Source organism: Microtus pennsylvanicus, chromosome 6 (genome assembly GCF_037038515.1).
Source record: "Microtus pennsylvanicus isolate mMicPen1 chromosome 6, mMicPen1.hap1, whole genome shotgun sequence".
Lineage (NCBI taxonomy): Eukaryota > Metazoa > Chordata > Mammalia > Rodentia > Cricetidae > Microtus > Microtus pennsylvanicus.
In genome coordinates, this window is record NC_134584.1 from 108,781,876 (window position 1) to 108,800,832 (window position 18,957).

An 18,957-nucleotide genomic window follows, 5' to 3' on the forward strand; every position below is an offset into this window, starting at 1 on the left:
ACTCCTGCATTGCTGGTGGGAATGCAAGCTGGTATAACCCCTTCGGATGCCAGTGTGGTGATTTCTCAGAAAATTAGGAAACAACCTTCCTCAAGACCCAGTAATACCACTTTTGGGTATATAGCCAAAGATGCTCAATCGTGCCAACTATGTTCATAGCAGCTTTGTTTGTCATAGCCAGAACCTGGAAACAACCTAAATGCTCCTTGACCCAAGAATGGATAAAGACAATGTGGTACATTTACATGATGGAGTACTACACAGCAGAAAAAATAACGACAGCTTGAATTTTGCAGGAAAATGGATGGAGCTAGAAAACATCATTTTGAGTGAGGTAACCCAGACACAGAAAGACAAGTATCACATGTACTCACTCATAAGTGGTTTTTAAAGATAAAGCAAAAAAAAGCCAGTCCACAAATCATAATCCTGGAGAACTAATGAGGACACTAAGAGAGACATACATAGATCTAATCTACATAGGAAGTAGAAAAAGACAAGATCTCCTGAGTAAATTGGGAACATGGGGACCTTGGGGAAGGATTGAAGGGGCGGGAAGAGGCAGGGAGTGGAGCAGAGAAAAATGTAGAGTTCAATAAAAATCAATAAAAAATACAAATTATGAAAAAAGAAAGCTAAGAAAAAAAATCAAACAGTTGAAGAAAATAAATAAAACTGTTCAAGACCTGAAAGTGGAAATAGAAGCAATAAAGAAAACACAAACTGAGGGAATCCTGGAAATGAAAACTCTAGGTAAGCTACAGGAACTATATACACAAGTATCACTAACAGAATATAAGAGATGGAAGAGAGAATCATAGGCGCAGAAGATAAGATAGAAGAAATAGGTACATTGGTCAAAGAAAATGTTAAATCTAGAAGCTTCCTGACACAAAACATCCAGGAAATCTGGGACAGTATGAAAAGACTGAACCTAAGAATAATAAGACTATGTCAGCTGGTGGTGGTACAGCCTTTAATCCCAGCACTGGGAAGACAGAGGCAGGTGGATCTCTGTAAGTTCATGGCCAGCCTGGTCTACAGAGTTGAGTTCCAGGATAGCCAAGATTATAATGTAAAACCCTGTCTCAAACAACAACGAAAAACAAAAAGGACTCCCCCCCCCACAAAAGAGAAAGAAAAATAGGAATAAGGACAAGAATTCCAGCTCAAAGGCCCAGAAAATATTTTCAACAAAACACACCCAATCTTATGGGACACAATGAAAGCGATGCTAAAAGGGAAGTTCATAGCACTAAGTGCCTACATAAAGAAACTGGAGACCTCATACTAGCAATTTAACAGCATACCTAAAAGCTCTCTCTCTATATTAAAAAAGCAAGCTTACCCAGGAGTAGATGGCAGAAAATAATCAAACTGAGAAAATAAAATATAAACAAAGAGAACAATGAAACAAAGAGTTGGTATTTTGAGAAAAATCAAGACAGACAAACCCTTATCCAAACTAATTAAAAGGAGAGAGAATATTCAAATTAACAAAATCAGAAAATGAAAAAGTGGACTTAACAACAGACACTGAAGAAACCCAAAGAATCATTAGGTCATATTTTAAAAACCTGCACTCCACAAAACTGAAAAATCTAAAAGAAATAGATAATTTTCTTGATGGATACCACTTACCAAAGTTAGATCAAGATCATATAAACAATTTAAATACACTTATAACCTCTACGAAAACAGAAGCAGCTACTAAGTTTTCCAACCACCCAGCAGTGTGGTGCACGCCTTTAATCCCAGCCCTCAGGAGGCAGAGACAAGTGGATCTCTATGAGTTTGAGGCCAGCCTGGTTTACAAGAGCTAGTTCCAGGACAGGCAATAAAGCTACACAGGAAAACCCTGCCTCGAAAAACCATAAAAAAGAAAAAAGTCCGGGGTGAGACTGTTTTAGTGCAGAATTCTACCAGACTTTCAAAGAAGAGCTATTACCAATACACCTCAAATTATTACACAAAATAGAAACAGAAAGGACATTGCCAAATTCATTTTATGAGGCCACAGTGACCCTGATATTCAAACCACACAAAGATTCAACAAAGAAAGACAATTACAGACCAATCTTCCTTATGAACACAGATGTAAAAATACTCAATAAAACACTTGAAAACTGAATACAAGAACATATCAAAAGATTATCCACCAAGATCAAGCAGGCTTCATCCCAGAGATGCAGGGTGGTTCAATATACAAAAATCAGCCAATAGAATCCACAATATAAACAAACAGGAAGGAAAAAAACCATGATCATCTCATTAGATGCTGAAAAGTCTTTGACAAAATCCAACATCCCTCATGATAAAAGTCTTAGAGAAGCTGGGCAGTGGTGGTGCATGTCTTAATCCCAGCATTCAGGAGGCAGAAGCAGATGGATGTCTACGAGTTAGAGGCCAGCCTGGTTTATAGAGTGAGTTCCAGGACAGCTAAAGTTACAAAGAGAAACCCTGTCTTAAAAACTAAAAGAAAAAGAAAAGAAAAGTAAAAAAGAAAAAAAGAAACAAACAAAGAGGCTGGAGAGAAGGCTCTGTAGTTAAATTAAAAACACTTGTTAGTTCGAGACCAGCCTGGTCTACAGAGCTAGTTCCAGGACAGGCTCCAAAGCCACAGAGAAACCCTGTCTCGAAAAACCAAAAAAAAAAAAAAAAAAAAAAACCAAAAAAACCCAAAAAAAACAAAAAACACTTGTTGCTCTTGTCAAGGACCCAGGTTCAATTCCCAGCACCCACATGGCAGTTTATAACTGTCTGTAACTCCAGTTCCAGGGAATAAAATGCCCTCTTCCGGACTCCACAGGTACCAGGTACAAGTGCAATACTGTTGTAATAGGAGCAGCGGGCTGCGTCCCCGGCACCTGGCCGCCCTCACGGCTAGCTTTACCCGAAATAATTACACAGAAACTGTATTCTTTTAAACACTGCCTGACCCATTAGTTTCAGTTTCTTATTGGCTAGCTCTTACATATCGATCTAACCCATTTCTATTAATCTGTGTAGCCCACGAGCTGGCTTACCAGGAATGATTTTAACCTGCGTCTGTCTGGAGTGGGAGAATCATGGCGACTCCCTGACTCAGCTTCTTTCTCCCAGCATTCTGTTCTGTTTACTCCGCCTACCTAAGGGTTGGCCTATCAAATGGGTCTAGGCAGTTTCTTTATTAATAAGAAATCACTCCCACATCACGATACACAAACATACATGCAAGCAAAACACACACATAGAACAAAGCATAAAAAAGTTGGGGAGATTAGGGATACGAGGGATATAACTAAATATAATAAAGGCAATTTACAGCAAACCGATAGCCAACGTCAAATTAAATGGAGAGAAACTCAAAGCAATTCCACTAAAATCTAGAACAAGACAAGGCTGTTCATTCTCTCCATATCTATTCAATATAGTACTCGAAGTTCTAGCTGGAGCAATAAGACAACTGAATGAGATCAAGTGGATACAAACTGGAAAGGAAGAAGTCAAAGTATCGCTATTTGCAGATGATGTGATAGTATACATCAATAATCCCAAAAATTTACCAGGAAACTCCTATAGTTGATAAACACCTTCAGTGAAGTGGATAGATATAAGATTAATTAAAAAATAAAAATCAGTAGCTGTCCTATACACAAATGACAAATGGGCTGAGAAAGAAATCAGGGAAACAATACCCTTCATAACAGCTGCAAACAATATAAAATATCTTGGAGTAAGCCTGGTGGTGATGGCGCACATCTTTAATCCTAGCACTCAGGAGGCAGAGGCAGGTGGTTTGAGGCCAGCTTGGTCTATAAGAGCTAGTTCCAGGACAGTAAGGCTGTTACACAGAGAAACCTTGTCTTGAAAAACAGAACAAAACAAAACAAAAATCTTGGAGTAACTCTAACCAAGCAAGTGAAAGACTTGTATGACAAAAACTTCAAGTCTTTGAAGCAAAAATCTGAAGATGATATCGGACGATGAAAATACCTCCCATGCTCATGGATTGGTAGAATTAACAAAGTAAAAATGGTCATCTTACCAAAAACAACCTACAGACTTAACACAATCCCAATCAAAATTCCAACATAATTCTTTACAGACCGTACAAGGGCAATACTCAACTTCATATGGAAAAACAAAAAGCCCAGGCTAGCTAAAACAATCCTGTCGGATAAAAGAACATCTGGAGGCATCACCACCCGCATTTTAAGTTATACTGCAGAGCTATAGTAATAAAAACCACAGTATTGGCATAAAAACAGAGAGATTAATCAATGGAATTGAATTGAAGACCCAAACATAAATCCACACACCTGTGGACACTTGATTTTTTTTTTAAATAAAGAAGCCAGAAATACACACTGGAAAAAAGAAAACGTTTTTAACAAATGGTGCTGGTCCAATTGGAAGTCAGCATATAAAAGAATGCCAACTGATCCATAACTATCAACCTGCACAAAACTCAAGTCCAAGAGCATCAAAGACCTCAATATAAAACCAGATACACTGACCCTAATATAAGAGAAAGTGGGGAAGAGCTTTGGACACACTGGCACAGGAGACTTCCTGAACAGAACACCGATGCCACAAGCACTAAAAACAACTATCATGAAATTGAAAAGCTTTTTTAAAGCAAAAAGGACACCTTCAAGAGGACGAAATGACAGCCTACAGAATGGGAAAAGATTTTAACCAACTCCACATCTGACAGTGGGCTAATATTAAAAAAAAGTAAGAAACTAGACATTAACAAACCAAATAATCCAATTAAAAAATGGTATACAGATCTAAATGGAGAATTCTCAACAGAGAAACCACAAATGGCTGAGAAACACTTAAAGAACTGTTCAACATTCTTAGACATCAGGGAAATGCAAATCAAAACTACTTTGAGATTTCATTTTACACCAGCCAGAATGGCTAAGCTCAAAACACAAGTGACAGCTCATGTTGGCGAGAACGTAGAATAAGGGGAAAATTCCTCCACTGCTGGTGGGAGTATAGCCACTATGGAAATCAATATGGCAGGTTCTTAGAAACTTGTGAGTCGATCTACCTCAAGACCTAGCTATACCATTCTTGGGCATATACCCAAAGGATGCTCCATCCTACCACAAGGACACTTGCTCAACCATTTACATTGCAGCTTTATTACAACTGGAAACAACCTAGATGCCCCTTGACTGAAGAATGGACAAAGAAAATATAGTACATTTACATAATGAAGTATTACACAGCTGTTAAAAACAATAACATCACATTTGCAGGCAAATGGATGGAACTAGAAAAAAATCATTCTGAGTGAGGTAACCTAGACCCAGAAAGACAAACATAGGATGTGCTCATTGATAAGTGGACATTATCTCTTAAGTAAAGGATAGTAATGCTACAATCAATCCACAGATCCAGAGGCTAAGTAAGAAGGAGGGCTCAAGGGGGGAATGCATGGATCTCCCTGGGAACAGGAAAATAGAATAGATTTTGCAGATGAATTCGGGGCAGGCAGGGATGGGAACAGGATGATCAGGTGGGGAGATGGGAGGGATGGAGGGAGAGAATACTGGGAAATATGCCTGGAATTGGGGAGCATTTGGGGGTGATGTAGAAACCTAGTGCAATTGAAACTCCCTGGAAACTGAGAGTGACCCTAGCGAACTCTCCTGGTAATGGGGGACTCGGAGCCTGAATTGGCCATCTTCTATAGCCAGGCTAATGAAGAATTCCAGTGCTATACTGAATAAAGCTGGGCTCTTAGTTAGGGTTTCTGTTGCCGTGACAAAACACCACAACCAAAAAGCAAGTTGGGGAGAAAAGGGTTTATCTGGCTGACAAACCAGTACCGCTGAAGAAGTCAGAATAGAAACTCAAACAGGGCGGGATCCCTGACGGCTGGATCTCATCAAGTCATTTCCTCAACTGAGACCCCTTCTTCTTAGGTGACTCTAGCTAGTGTCAACTGACACACAAAACCAGTAAGAACAGCAGGCTAGGCTCCCAATGGTAGGACTGGGACATCAACCCACCACAAAACCTTGGACCTACAATCTGTCCTGTCTGCAAGATGAGCTGGGGAAATGGTGGCACAGAACTTGTGGGAGCGGCCAACCAATGACTGGCTCAATTTGAGGCGCATGCTATGATAGGGAGCCCATGCCCAACACTGCCTGGATGGCCCAGAGACCCAGAAGAGTACCAAATAATGACTGGCCAAAAAAAAGTAAACAAAATGATTCCTAATGATATTCTGCTATACTCATACATAGGTACCTAGTCCAAGCAACATCAGAGGCTTCCTCCAGTAGCTGATGGGAACAGATGCAGAGATCCACAGCCAGGGGAACCCCAGAGAAGAGGAGGAGGAAGGACTGTAGGAGTCAGAGGAATTGAGGACACCATGAGAACACGGCCCACAGAATCAACTAAGCAGGGTTCACAGGACCTCACAGAGACTGAAGCAACAAAGACAGATGTCTGAGCTAGGGCCTCTGCATATACCTATGATTGTGTAGCTTGGTGTTCTTGTGGGACTCCTACCAGTGGGAGTAGGGGGTGTCTTTGACTCTTTTGTCTGCTCTTGGGATCCTTTCCTCCTACTAGGGTGCCTTGTCCAGCTCTGATATGAGGGTTTGTGCCTATTCTTCATTAACTAATTAATTAATTAATTCGTGTATCAGTGCTGTCCTTCTAACATCTCTTCAGGCAGCACATGTTTCCTTTATAATCAGAATGGAAAACCATGCTGTTTCAAGACCTCTGGGAAGCCGGGCCTGTCCGCTGCAAGTGCGCCCTCTCCTGGGCCTGGGTATAGTCCCATGCACCCTACCCTGGTGTCACTGTACTCCCCGCTCTGTAGCTGTCTTTACAGGCAGATCTGTGCCTGATGTGCCTGTACTTGCAGGGTCCATAGACGGTGCTGACAAATCCTGCCAAGAGTCAGCTTTGCAAACAGGTGGATTGTACTCCATGCAGAGCGGGGCGGCCACTCTCTACTGGAGATCCTCTGTACAGCTTCCCTTCTCTCTTACCACTTCCTCATTTCAAACCCACTAGGAGAAGCCCCAGCTGAGGGGCTTGCTATGGGAAGACATAGCCATGCTCTGACTTACAATGGTTCTGGCAGACTTTTGACTTAACTTCCTCATGCTGCAAAGGTGGTGTTCATGCAACAACTGTGTGTTGTGTCTTCAGTACAGAGTTCACAAAACTACACAGAACCCTTCCAACAGGCTTTGTGATAAATGACTTTTGCCAACTGTAGGCTGATGCAGGTGTTCTAAATGTGTTCAGATGCATTTCTGACTCAAAATATTTTCAGCCATTGGGTCTGTGACTGCAACCTCATTTAAGTCAGAGAGCGTCCATGTTAAAACAATGCTCCTGCTGTGAATAGCATTTGTCACACAAGCAAAAAAACAAAAAACAAAACAAAAAAAAATGATTCTGAAACTCACAGCCACCTCACAGGTTAGGTGACAAAGGTTACCCCACTCAACAAGTAAAGAAACTAGTGCTGGAAAGGCTAAGCAGCAAAGCCAGGTGTGGAAGCTAGAGAAGCTGAGACTGAAGAAAGGCTGAGCAGTTGAGGGCAAAAGAGGTGAAGAGGGCTGAGCCAGGGCTTCTAAGCAGGTTGTTTAAATGCCAGAATCAGTGCTGTGACACCGAAGACACTAGGGTTTTTTTGTGGGAAGAATGGGGGGGTCAGGCCAGGCATATTGAGTGCTGCAAGGACTCAGAGTCATGGAAAGGACTTTGCACTGAATATCCCATAAATGGCAGAGCTGATGGGGAGCTGCAGGTGGACAGGACTTGGGGCAGAAGGTACAGAGGAGGGGTTGGCCTGATTGGAGGCTTTGTGGTTTGGGGAGGAAGAATGAGCTCGAGGGTTGGGTCTATGCATGCCTGTTTGATACATGCACACATACAAAGGGGCCTGTCTGAAGGTGCGCCATGAGGAGCATGCTACTGTGTTGCATATGTGGTGCATGCTGCATCACTGGTGAAGCATGGAAGAGAGACTAAAATAGGAAGACCAAGTAGGAGGTGCCTACGGCAGTCACCTGGTCCTGCCCAGAGTAACAGGAACAGATGATGGCTGGGAAAGGATGGGACAAGCTTGCTGCCTGACTGGATCATCTGTCTAGTGACTTGCTAGGACTCTGTCTTGAGCATTCTGGAAAAGATTATGATTAGTTATAAGCTGAGAAAGGCTGAGAATAAATGTTTAGCTGTCAAGTGAGACATTCCTGTTTCTAGAAAATACTATAAAGTGTGCTGTTCATTTCTTACAATGCTGTTTATGAGTAATAAAACCCAGGCCAAACTGCTGATATGTACCCTGGTTTAGGGTAATGCTCCCTTGAGCAGACAGCTACTTGGAGAAGGCTTTGAAGAACTAGTTAAAAGGATAAAGACTCTGCATTGGCTGGGAATCAAACCTGGGCCTCCCACATGGCAGGGAGAATTCTACCATTGAATCACCAACGCTCCAGCTCACAGAGAGCTTTTTAGCTGCTGCCATGACCCACAGAGTGGATCAGCTCCTCTACAGGGAACTCACTGCTGCCACAGAAGCAAACAGGGAGGGGCACAGCTGCCAACTCCTCAGTCACTGAAATACAACTCACACCACAAAATTGTGTTTAACGCAACTTTGCCATTTTAAAGTATATAATTGGGTGGCTCTAAATACAATCACAAAGGTGTACAGCCACTACCCTATTTAATTCTAGAATATTTCCACCATCCCCAGAGAAACCAGGATCTGTCCCAAGCAGACCCAGGATCATTTCCTCCTTAGTCTAAGCAACCACTATTCCACTTGCTGACGGGGATTCAGAGACACTAATTTCCTTGTCAAGTCAGAAGAAAGCCATGCAAATACAAGGAAAAGAAAGTTATTCAACACAAAAAACAAGATGTGGACTGACACATCATTTTAATTATGTGTGTATGTTAAAAATACAAAAGATATGCCCCAAATATGACATTGCTTATCTTCGGTGCAGGCAATCCTGCCACTTCGCAGCTTTCCCCTACTGTGCAAATCGTCTAAAATGAGAACCATAAAACAAGGGAAGCAAAATAAAAAGCTTGTACACCAGTAAGTTCACAGTCTATTACTGAGCCGTCAGGTCTCTAAAAAGAGCTTTTCCTGTGCAAGGTGTGCATTAACTTACCTAACTTATCCTCTTTCCAGGAGCTCTTAAAAGTGCTCAAGCTACTGCACTAGCCATAACCAAGCTCCAGTCTCTCTCATGGTGGGTGAGAACTTTGCCAATGAACCACACACCAGCTGTGTGCTGTTCTGCCTTTGGTGATGGCACAGCTGAAACCTGATACCCAATGCAGATACTCTACCAGCCAAACCCACAGAAGGAAGCCCTGGGATATGAGTAAGGCTGTCTATTGTTCCCACAAGGAAGGAACAGCACACACTATGACTATGGTGGCTCTTTTGGCTCCAGCTGCAGGTTCCAGATCCTGCTCTGTCACCCGTGGACTCTGCACAAGTTTTGCATCCATTTACTCTCTGGCCCACTGAAAAGGAAGACATTTTCTACCTGCCCCTCAAAAGATGGTCAGAGACACTGAGGACAAAGGTCCTGGAGGGCAAACTCTATCTCCAATCAACATAAAAAATGGTTTTCTTTATTTTACAAATAATCAAGGAAACAATGTAAAGAAAGCCTTTGAAAGGACTGTTTAAAGGCACTGACTAGTGCAGTAGAAATGCCAGTATTTAATAAACTAGCATTTTCCTGACCCATCCTCCCTGAGAATGGCTAGCACAGGGAGGGCCAGATGCCGAGAAGCAAATGAAATGCACAGCATGGTGCTCCTGCCGTGTTCCCAACAGTGACTTGAGGGTGGCTAAACCCAGGAGGAGTTTGTGTAATGGTCTTTGAGGCAGAAGGGTGAAGAGCATGGACTCTAGGGGCAGCTGTCAGAACCTGAAGGACGGAGCTAACAAAGTACCTGCTTCACTAGACAGGTACCAGAACCAGTGTCAACAATGATACTACAAGTTTAGTTCCAGGACTTGTTTGCCCAGCATCAAAAGTCAAGACTCTGACTCAGGGTACTCACCACTCTCTGTCCCCTCCTTCTTTGGCAGGGAGTCCTCAGGGTTGGGTTCTGTCTGCCTCTGTGCTACAGGCTTTGGCTCATCTGGTTCATCATCCTCGGGAGTGACCAGCTTCATCAGGCTCTGGTTACACACATTGGCCACCTCCTTGATGCCTGTCCACTGATGTAAGGAGCTCCTCCAGGCAAACCACTCCTGAAGCCTGAGGCCACCAGTCTTCCTGGTCATGGTCTTCCTTGCCATATGCACCCTTGTGAGATGCTCTTCTTCTCACAGGTGAGCCCTCCTCCACCGGGATCTTTCCCACCCAAGGTGCAGCAGAATGAGCTCACAGGGTGGAACCTCGGTACATGGGATTGCTCTTTCCTATCTGGAAGTAAGCAGGTGAGGACTGGGGACAGTCAGCAGTAGCCCTGTGTCCCTTGCTTTCCTAACCCACACTCAGCTCTATCTCCTGCTTCCTAATGCTAGACCATTTGGAGAAGTGAAGGAGCCTAAGGGAACCCCTTCCCACTCAGGGTCCCTCCACTTCACAGTTCCCCTCTCCAGAGTAAAGGATACTTTTCTTGCGGTCATCATAGGCCAAGCAGGGCAGGACCGCAGTCAGGATTCCAGAGGAGTAGGGCAGCATTACCCGGCCTGCCAACTGGATGAACTCCCGCATCCAGCACATGGCTGTCAGCTGAATCAGGTCGTCTGGAAGGGGAATTGGTGGCTTCTAGAGGGGCTGGCACTTGCATTGGAGAGTTCCCTCCCAACTACCATGCACAAAGTCTAGGCCTGGAGACGGACGCACCAGGGGCTTGACTGCTCCTAGCTATGTGAATACAATACTGCTTGGGCTCTCTGCCTTCTGAAGGTTAGTCCACAGGTTAAGAGAGTTCGGCAATGTTGTGCTGGACTTGAAAAACAGCCATGGTGCCCTACCCTCCCTGGATCCATGCCCCACTGCACTATGACTTGTGCTTCATTTCTAAGTGGAATTCATTTTCCTATCCTTAGATCCACAAAACTGGCTTCTCTGGCCAACAGCTTGCAGTTATGGTGATGGTGTCGCTGGTTCAAACATAGAAATCATGTCCTTTCCATGTCCTATCTCTCTTGGAACCCTCCTGATGCCCATCACCCTATGCTAGTCTAGGGTCAGATGTGCATGAGACCATCACAGACCACTTGGCTCCAACTGACCCTATACCTGGCTTCAGGGGCATGATAAGGTGCAGCCTTGCCTTGGGAACAAAACCACCCAGCTGACCTGTAGGTTCATGGCCAGTAACAGGAAGCTGTCGCTGTGACTGTTTCACCGTGGTCTGATAACCAATAGGTGGCGAGGGAAAGGCCTTTCTGACCTCTAAGGACCCTACCTTTACCCAAGGCAAAGCATATCCACAAGAGCTTCAGAGCAGGTAAAGGTGTTTGTTAAAAAAGAATCCAGATCTCTTTTCTTACCCAAACCCATCACTCTACAGCTTCCAGGTACAGAGGCACAGTGCCTTTCCCACCTGGGCTCCCTTTTGTCACATACTGAAGCTTGCATATGAGAGATGGGCTTCTGAGGAGACAGCAGTGATTATAGGGACTCCAAATACTCACCTGTGGTCTGGCAGTGGATCACCAGGATGTTGGCCATCTCAGCAAACTTCACACTGGAGGGGTTCTTCTTAATTTCTTTCAAGAATTCTCCAAGAACCACCTCACACCTACCAACGAGAAAAGGAGGAATGAGCTAGTATCTCAGCTCATTCCTGCTCTGGGTCACATCCCTACACTTGTCAGGACACCGAGCAGAGAAGGGAAGGTGAGCTCTCTACTCCTCCATGGGGAAGGATATGAGAAGTAAAGGGTGTGTCTTGGTCACCAGAACATGGTGTTGCATGTGACAATGGGCACCCAGAGGGATTCTATTGAGTGGCAGCTTCCTGCTCCTTCCCCCACTCACATTTTTCGAATCTCTTTGCCATTGTCACCCAGGATCTGGAAGAGCCCATCCAAGATCTCCGGCAGGTAATCCAGCAGGTTAATGTCCGGCACCGACACCAGAACCAGGATCTGATGGAGGAGGGTGGTGAGAGGGAGAGCTGGGAGACCTGGCTCAGGTGTGGAGCCGTCTCCTAATCTCTTCCCCTGGGAAGAGTGAAAAGGACTAGAGGCCTGTGTCACATGGCAATGCAGGTACCTATGGTGGATGGTGCTGGCAGCCATCATTTTTCTGCTCAATGTGCAAGGAATAGGGAGTTTGACTCTAAGATTATTTGGATGCTGGGGAGAGGGGAATTGATGGGGGAAGGCTGGATGAAGCTAGCAGGCTTGCAAAGGTAGAGCTGCTGGATGCAGCACTATGGACTTCAGAGATCCTGGGCATTTTCTAGGACAAGGAAAGAATCTCATCTCTTCAGGGCAAACAGGACAGGCAGTGGAGACAACACTGGACAAAGTGCTTTTGTTGCTTTGTTTTCTGAGACAGGGTCTCACTGTGTGGTCCTAACTGGCCTGGAACTTGCTTTATAGACCAGACTGGCCTTGAACTCACAGAGATTTGCCTGTTTCTGCCTCTTAAATGCTGGGATTAAGTACCACCATGCCCAGCCCACAGCGTTTTTGGTGACAAGGTTTTTAAAGGTTATTGGGGGATACACAAGACGGCATCTCTTAGCCCAAGGAAACACTTTGTGTGTCAGAGTGCATGTGACTCTACCAGAGACTCCTGGTAGCTAGAAGAACCTACCAAGGATTGGACCTTACCCAAGAGATGATGAACTGCCGGGCATATTGGTTGTTAGAGTAAATCCTCTCCCGCAAAAGGGGAATGAAGCCGACCAGGTCAAACTTGTTGCTTTCTGTTACAATGTCCTGTGGGTCAAAGAAATGAGGGCTATGAAGAACCAGAGCTTAGCCTGTTGTGTTGCTGGCCCTAGGCTGACTCGAGAGTCAGGGAACCATGGAGGGGGATGGCAGAACCAGGGCCAGGTAGGAGAGGTCCCTGGAGAATTGGTATTGTCACAGACTCAAAGCCAAACAAAATGAAGGATGGTGAGGAGAGAAAAGTCAAGAGACCTAAATGAAAGGCAAAACCATACTCTGAAGTCTGGGGTAGAGCCCAGCATCCTGTCACGGGAGGCTGGGGTGGAAGCTCAACTTCATTGCTCTGGCTGGGGTATTAAGACAGAAGATTCTGGGCTGGAGAGCTGGCTCAGCAGTTAAGAGCGCTGGCTGCTGTTCTTGAGGACCTAGGTATAATTCTCAGCACCCACATGGTAGCTCACAACCAGCTGTAACTCTAGTTCCAGGGGATCTGATGCCCTCTGGTCATCTCTGTAGTGATCAGGCACATAGGTGGTGCACAGACATACACGCAGGCAAAGCTATACACATAAAGTAATAAAATAGACCCCCCCAAAACAGAAGATTTTCATGCAGGCATAAAAAAATAGACCCCCCCCAAAAAAAAACCCAGAAGAAAAAAAAACCCAGAAGATTTTCATTTAGAGGGATGGCACAATTCTGAATTTTGACTGTGGTAATGACACAGCTCTATATACTTGTCATGGAAACTGCATACCAAGCAGTAAGCTTTAATACATATGCATGTACTATATGTATATATAAAATTTAAACGAGAAAAAAACATTTTTCAATGCCAGAATTTCTACTCTACACAGAAGAATAAATTCTAAAAATAAAAGAAGGACAAAGTAGAAATACCTTTAAGAGTCGGTCTAGGAGTTCAGATCCACTTTTCACATTGGGGTCTGGGTCAGCAGCCAACTATGAGGGACCAAAATAGAGAAAGAGGCAATGCTCAGTCATAGTGAGAGGGAAGCCAACGGACTAAAGCAAACCAACAGCCAAGATCACGGTGCAGGTTAGAACACCAAGTGGTGTCTTCCCCCAATACCTGACCCTGAGAAAGGTAGTGGCAGGTAATAAGTCAGTCAGCTACAGTGGAATTCCCGTTTGCTCAGGGACAGCTCCCCTCCCCAGCCTGCAAGCTCTGCTGGGGTTCTCAGGCCATGTTCTAACTGGGTCAGATGGTTGTTTCCATTGGCGGCTCCTGGGGCATTCCCATCTTAAAGGGCTTGGTTCCCTCCCAGGGCACTGAGGCAGCAGTGTGGGTGGCATTTAGAAATTATTCTCCAAGATTTACAGATTTTCTGGGCACTATACATTGCTGGGGAGGGCAACTCCTCCAGGTTGAGGGAAGGGCAACTTTAACAATATAAGGGGAGGCAACCCCACCATGGTGAGAGGTATGAAGGAGAGCAATCGGGACCCTAAAGCTCTATGGGGAAATTTTAAAATTTAATTTAGAATTTTTTTTTTTTTAAATTTTGAGACGGGTTTCTTTGTGTAACAGTCTGGTTGTCCTGGAACTTACACTGTAGACCAGGCTGGTCTTGAACTCAATGAGATCCGCCTGCCTCTATCTCCTGAGTGGTGGGATTAAAGGCGTGAGCCACTACCACCTGGCAAGGGGGATTATTCTTTAGCATACCAGGGAGATTGTAATCACTGTCCTTACAAGGGACAGCCTGTGCCGTGGAGTCACCTTTGTTACTTTTGCCTGGGAAGTTAGCACTTCTCAAACTACCAGCCTTTCTGTTAATGTGTACAGCAGGCTGATACTGTCACAAAGTGCAATGAAGATGGACAGGGACATCAAGAATATACAGCTAAAAATCTATGAAAAATTAGATTCAGACAGTATGTGTCCCTTGTAGCAACATGCTTATCTCTTCTGCTTGCATTTCGGCAGTGCCCCAAGCTCTCGGGGTCCTAGAAAGGCGCGTTGGCTGGGTAGGTTGTTCCTAGTTACCTTACTTAGTCCATCAAACAGAACGTTGAAGTGTGGCAGCACAGCACCCCGGGCCACTTTGACGATGTTGTAGAGGGCCTCGCAAGCGTAGTAGCGCAGCCTACTGTCTGCATCATTAAAGCAGGTCAGCACTGGTTCGATCAGTTCCTTCAGGTAGAGCCCTGAGTCCTGTAATGAACAGGAGGACTAGTTAGAAGGGCTAGGCCCCTGCCTTTGCAGCCAGCACTGTCAGTGTCTCTGAGGCCTGGTGCCTCAGAGATGCTCTGGTCATTCCAAGACAGACTCCCAGAAGTGGGACCACACTATGGGGACATGGCTGCAAGACCATAAAGCCATGTTTGCTAGTAGTATTATGTGTGAAACAATCTTGATAAAATACAAGTCTGCAATGGCTATGCTGGGGCTCAGGTGGGAAGAGATCTGGACACCTCAGTCAGAATGAAGTCCATTCCTGGTGTGTTTGTCCCTCAGGAGAAAACATACCTTGCCCAGGGCAATAGAGCAGGCTGCCAGGCCAATGAGGCCCCCTTTCCGACTGTGGGGATGCTGGGACAGGGCAAACTCCTGAGACAGGGTCTGGATCACATGTTTGATTTGCATGGTGTTGTTCTGAGCCACGAAGTCCCGCACCAGCCTGGAGAGAGAGGAGAAAGGGGCTTTGGGACAGGTGAAACCAGGCTGTCTCTGATTCCACAGAGATGACCTTTAAAAAGAGGACTGGGGCAGGTTCTGCTGCTGGCTGGGTCATACCTGTTGACTTACCCAGAGTTTCAGTATTCCTTTATATATAATGCAGTGAGGAAAAGTGGAGCTAGCTCACTTCTAGGAATCTGAGAATGTAAATTAATGTCTTACTAGAAATCAAAAATGCAATGCTTTTTTTTTTTTTTTAAAAAAAGCTATTACCTATCTTTTCAAACACTTGCTCAGCTTTGCACTCATGCATCCAAGGAGTCCTCAGCATCTGTGCTGGGGACACACAGCTTCATCTGGCTCCAGTCCAGTGGCAAAACTCAAACACAAACAGAAAACTGTAGCAAAATGGAGTAGTGCTACTAGAGAATCAGAACATGTTGCCTACGTCCAGGACGCTGACGGAGTGGTCTCTAACAGACATTTCCTATTTCCTAGGTAAAGAAAGCCAGGTGTATTAGTCCATTTTGCCTATTACAATGAACCACCAGGGTCGGAATACTTTAAAGAGGTTTATCTAGCTCCCAGGTTAGGAGCTTCACTGGTCCAGTGCAGGCATCAGCTCTTGGTAAAGGAAGGCTCAGCACGTCACTGAGGGGGCTGAGATTACAGATGGCTCAAGGGCTTTTAAGTGGGCGTTGTCAGGTCACAGGCCCTGACTCCAGAAGTAGCAGCCTGTAAGAAGGCTGGGAAAATAGAGATGCACTAAGGCTGTGTCGTCTCCCAAACAGGACAAACCAGCCAGGTGAAGCAGTGTTTTACCAGTCAGCCTACAGTTTGGAACACACCCTGAGAAGAGCTCTGCAGACATAACAAAATACAGCTGAAGCATTGGTGGTTCAGTGGTAGAATTCTCGCCTGCCACGCGGGAGGCCCGGGTTCGATTCCCGGCCAATGCAGAGCTGTGTTTTTTTTTTTTCTCTTTTTTGTTGTTTGTTTTGCGGTCCCTTTCTGCCTTTCTGGTCAGTTTCTCCAGAGAGATCCTGTCAAAGGAGCCAGGCGCCAGGCTCCTCAACCACAAAAAGCCTGAAGCAGCCCAGTCTGGGACTGGGACTACAGATTACTGCTCAGAGTCCATGGAGAACTGCTGGGCTCTTTAACTGTAGGAGTCTGACTTCCTCGCTCCCACCTGAAAGAGGACTCCACAGCACCGCCTTTGGTCTGGGCCAGCTGCCAGCAGGAAGCAGTGTGAAAGCCGAGAGCAGGACCAACAGTTCAACAGGCCCCACACCACACGGTGGAGGCTTGCCCACAGTCTCCACGTGTTTTGCTGCTTACTGAGGAGGGAGTGGAGCTCTTTTCCATCTCAGGGCCTCAAGGCAAATCTACTTCACACAACCACACAAACCCATACCCGTCCTTTGCTTCCTCCGGCTCTGCAGCTAACTGTTCTGCTTGCAGCTGTGCTGATGTGGCAGTATCAGAGCTGGGCTCATACTAAACATAGACTCAAGGCCCAGAAACAGGGCTAATGGGAGGTTGCCACACAGCTGCTGACAGCTGGAGCATTGGTGGTTCAGTGGTAGAATTCTCGCCTGCCACGCGGGAGGCCCGGGTTCGATTCCCGGCCAATGCAGTAGCAATCTCTTTTAAATCTAAGAGATGAACATGAATACTTCTTAATGCCTAATGAATGTTAAGTATAGTCATAAAATTGCTAATGACTGTTTTTGGCTTGATTTTTAAATGCTCTTTATGGAAAATCATAAAAAAAATTCCACAAAGATCCTGAACCATTGCATCCTGCTTGAAGCCTCAAGAACATGGGATTACACCACAGTCACTATGAGTCACTCTGCCTCCCATTCCTGCCCAGAAGCTGAGTGAGTTCTGCTTTGCCTGGTACAAGCCACCGCAGCACCTGAAATGTGAGGTCACAATGAGGACATCCTCCAGGTTTAAGCCAGGACCCAAGAGGAGAGATGGTCTTCCTACCACAGTCATCCCTGAGACTAGTGACTCTCCTGCCTCTTGTAGGTTCCTGGATATCCATGTAGGAGCTGGGGAGCACTCCTCCTAGATGACAGCCCTGACTTTGAAGGATGCTACCTATGCTGGGGTAGGTAGAGAAAACAGAGTCCTCCAGGATGACAGTACAAACTCATCAAGAAGAGGGAACAGGCAAGAGAGCTGGTGTCTAACAGGAGAAATGTGTTGTGGTCTCACGTGGGCAGGCATGGGAGAGAGTTCTGAAGCATGAGTAGGTATTCATTCTGGCTGACAGGTATGATGGGCAAGCATTTATTTGGCTTGGTAGAAGCAAGGCCAAGGTTTGGAAAGGTAGCTCCTCGTTAGCAGTGCAAGACCCTGAAGGCCCGGCAAAGCAACCTGCATCTTTTCCTCTCTCTAGTGGCCACAAGAAGCCATGGAAAGTGGTCAGTAGGAGATAGCTGTTAGGAACCTGAGGAGTGATCTGCAATTGTGGGTTGGGTGCTAGGAACCTGAAATGCAGTGAGGAAGCACAGGCTCCCAGATGGACCTACTGGGAAAGGGGAATGTGTGTGTGTGTGTTTGTGAGGAATGTGGTTTTGGTGCCAGAGTCACAACTTTCAATAACAACAAGGTGTTTTTTAAAGGAGGTGTAAAGTGGGGACAATTCCTGAGCTCAGTGACACCTTCCTCCTATGTTGGACACCAGCTGGGAGACTTACCAGGACTCAATGTGGTCACCCCAGGTCACTACAGAGGTCACCCAGGCCATTACAAAGACTGTTAAAGTCCCATGTGCACAGGGCTCATTACATTAGGTGTGTAAATTTCTCCAGGCAAACAACTGCTGACATGCAATTGTGCCCCCTGGAGGGGAGGCTTTTCATCAATATTACCAGCTCAGACAGCACAGGGGTCATCTGGGGGCCAGTCTTGTTCCAGGTGCACCCTTAGCAATTGAAACAGGCCACATGACCTCTCTAGCTCTCTGGTGCCAACTCCCCAGCATCACCTTCCACTACACTAGCCCCAGCTTCCTGGGGGCCTGTTCCTCTACCTGTTCCACTCCTCTCATATGCCCTGCCTTCGGGCACCTCCTGGATTTCTTCTCTTTCATGGTCTACAACAACCAACTAAGGGGCTAGTCCCAATGACCCCACTCCTCCTCTGCACCCAGAAGCGTCCTAATTGATGTCACCTCCTACCTCCATAATGTTTCATTCTTCTCTGCACTCTAGGGCCAGCTGTGTCCAGATCAGTGTTATGCATCAGCAGCTGACCAATCAGAAAACACCTGCCAGTGGAGTCAGTCTGCAAAACCCGGCAGAGCTGATGGGAGCACAAGCTGCAGGCAAACATGGGCAAAGCCTTGAGTTGCCTTGTTGCTGGCATGGGGAAACCTGACCTGTGGGGTTAATTGATGCAGCATCCGATGGTGCTGAGCTCTTCT

General features: G+C 45.6%; 1 protein-coding gene and 2 non-coding genes across 3 annotated transcripts in view; 2 read left to right on the forward strand and 1 right to left on the reverse strand.

The window, feature by feature from the left end:
- Vac14 (VAC14 component of PIKFYVE complex) overlaps nt 1-18,957 on the reverse strand; it is a 109,342-nt gene that overhangs the window by 80,626 nt on the left and 9,759 nt on the right. The window contains exons 2-9 of the mRNA XM_075977327.1: nt 15,369-15,519; nt 14,886-15,053; nt 13,775-13,837; nt 12,815-12,922; nt 12,012-12,121; nt 11,666-11,772; nt 10,634-10,768; nt 10,075-10,227 (exon numbers count right to left, since the gene is read on the reverse strand). Of these exons, the coding sequence (XP_075833442.1) occupies nt 10,075-10,227; nt 10,634-10,768; nt 11,666-11,772; nt 12,012-12,121; nt 12,815-12,922; nt 13,775-13,837; nt 14,886-15,053; nt 15,369-15,519 (995 nt within the window). The remainder of the gene's footprint in view (nt 1-10,074; nt 10,228-10,633; nt 10,769-11,665; nt 11,773-12,011; nt 12,122-12,814; nt 12,923-13,774; nt 13,838-14,885; nt 15,054-15,368; nt 15,520-18,957) is intronic.
- On the forward strand, nt 16,407-16,477 carry Trnag-gcc (transfer RNA glycine (anticodon GCC)). The gene has a single exon. It is a non-coding gene; the product is annotated as a tRNA-Gly (tRNA).
- Nucleotides 17,084-17,154, forward strand: Trnag-gcc (transfer RNA glycine (anticodon GCC)). Its single transcript has one exon. It is a non-coding gene; the product is annotated as a tRNA-Gly (tRNA).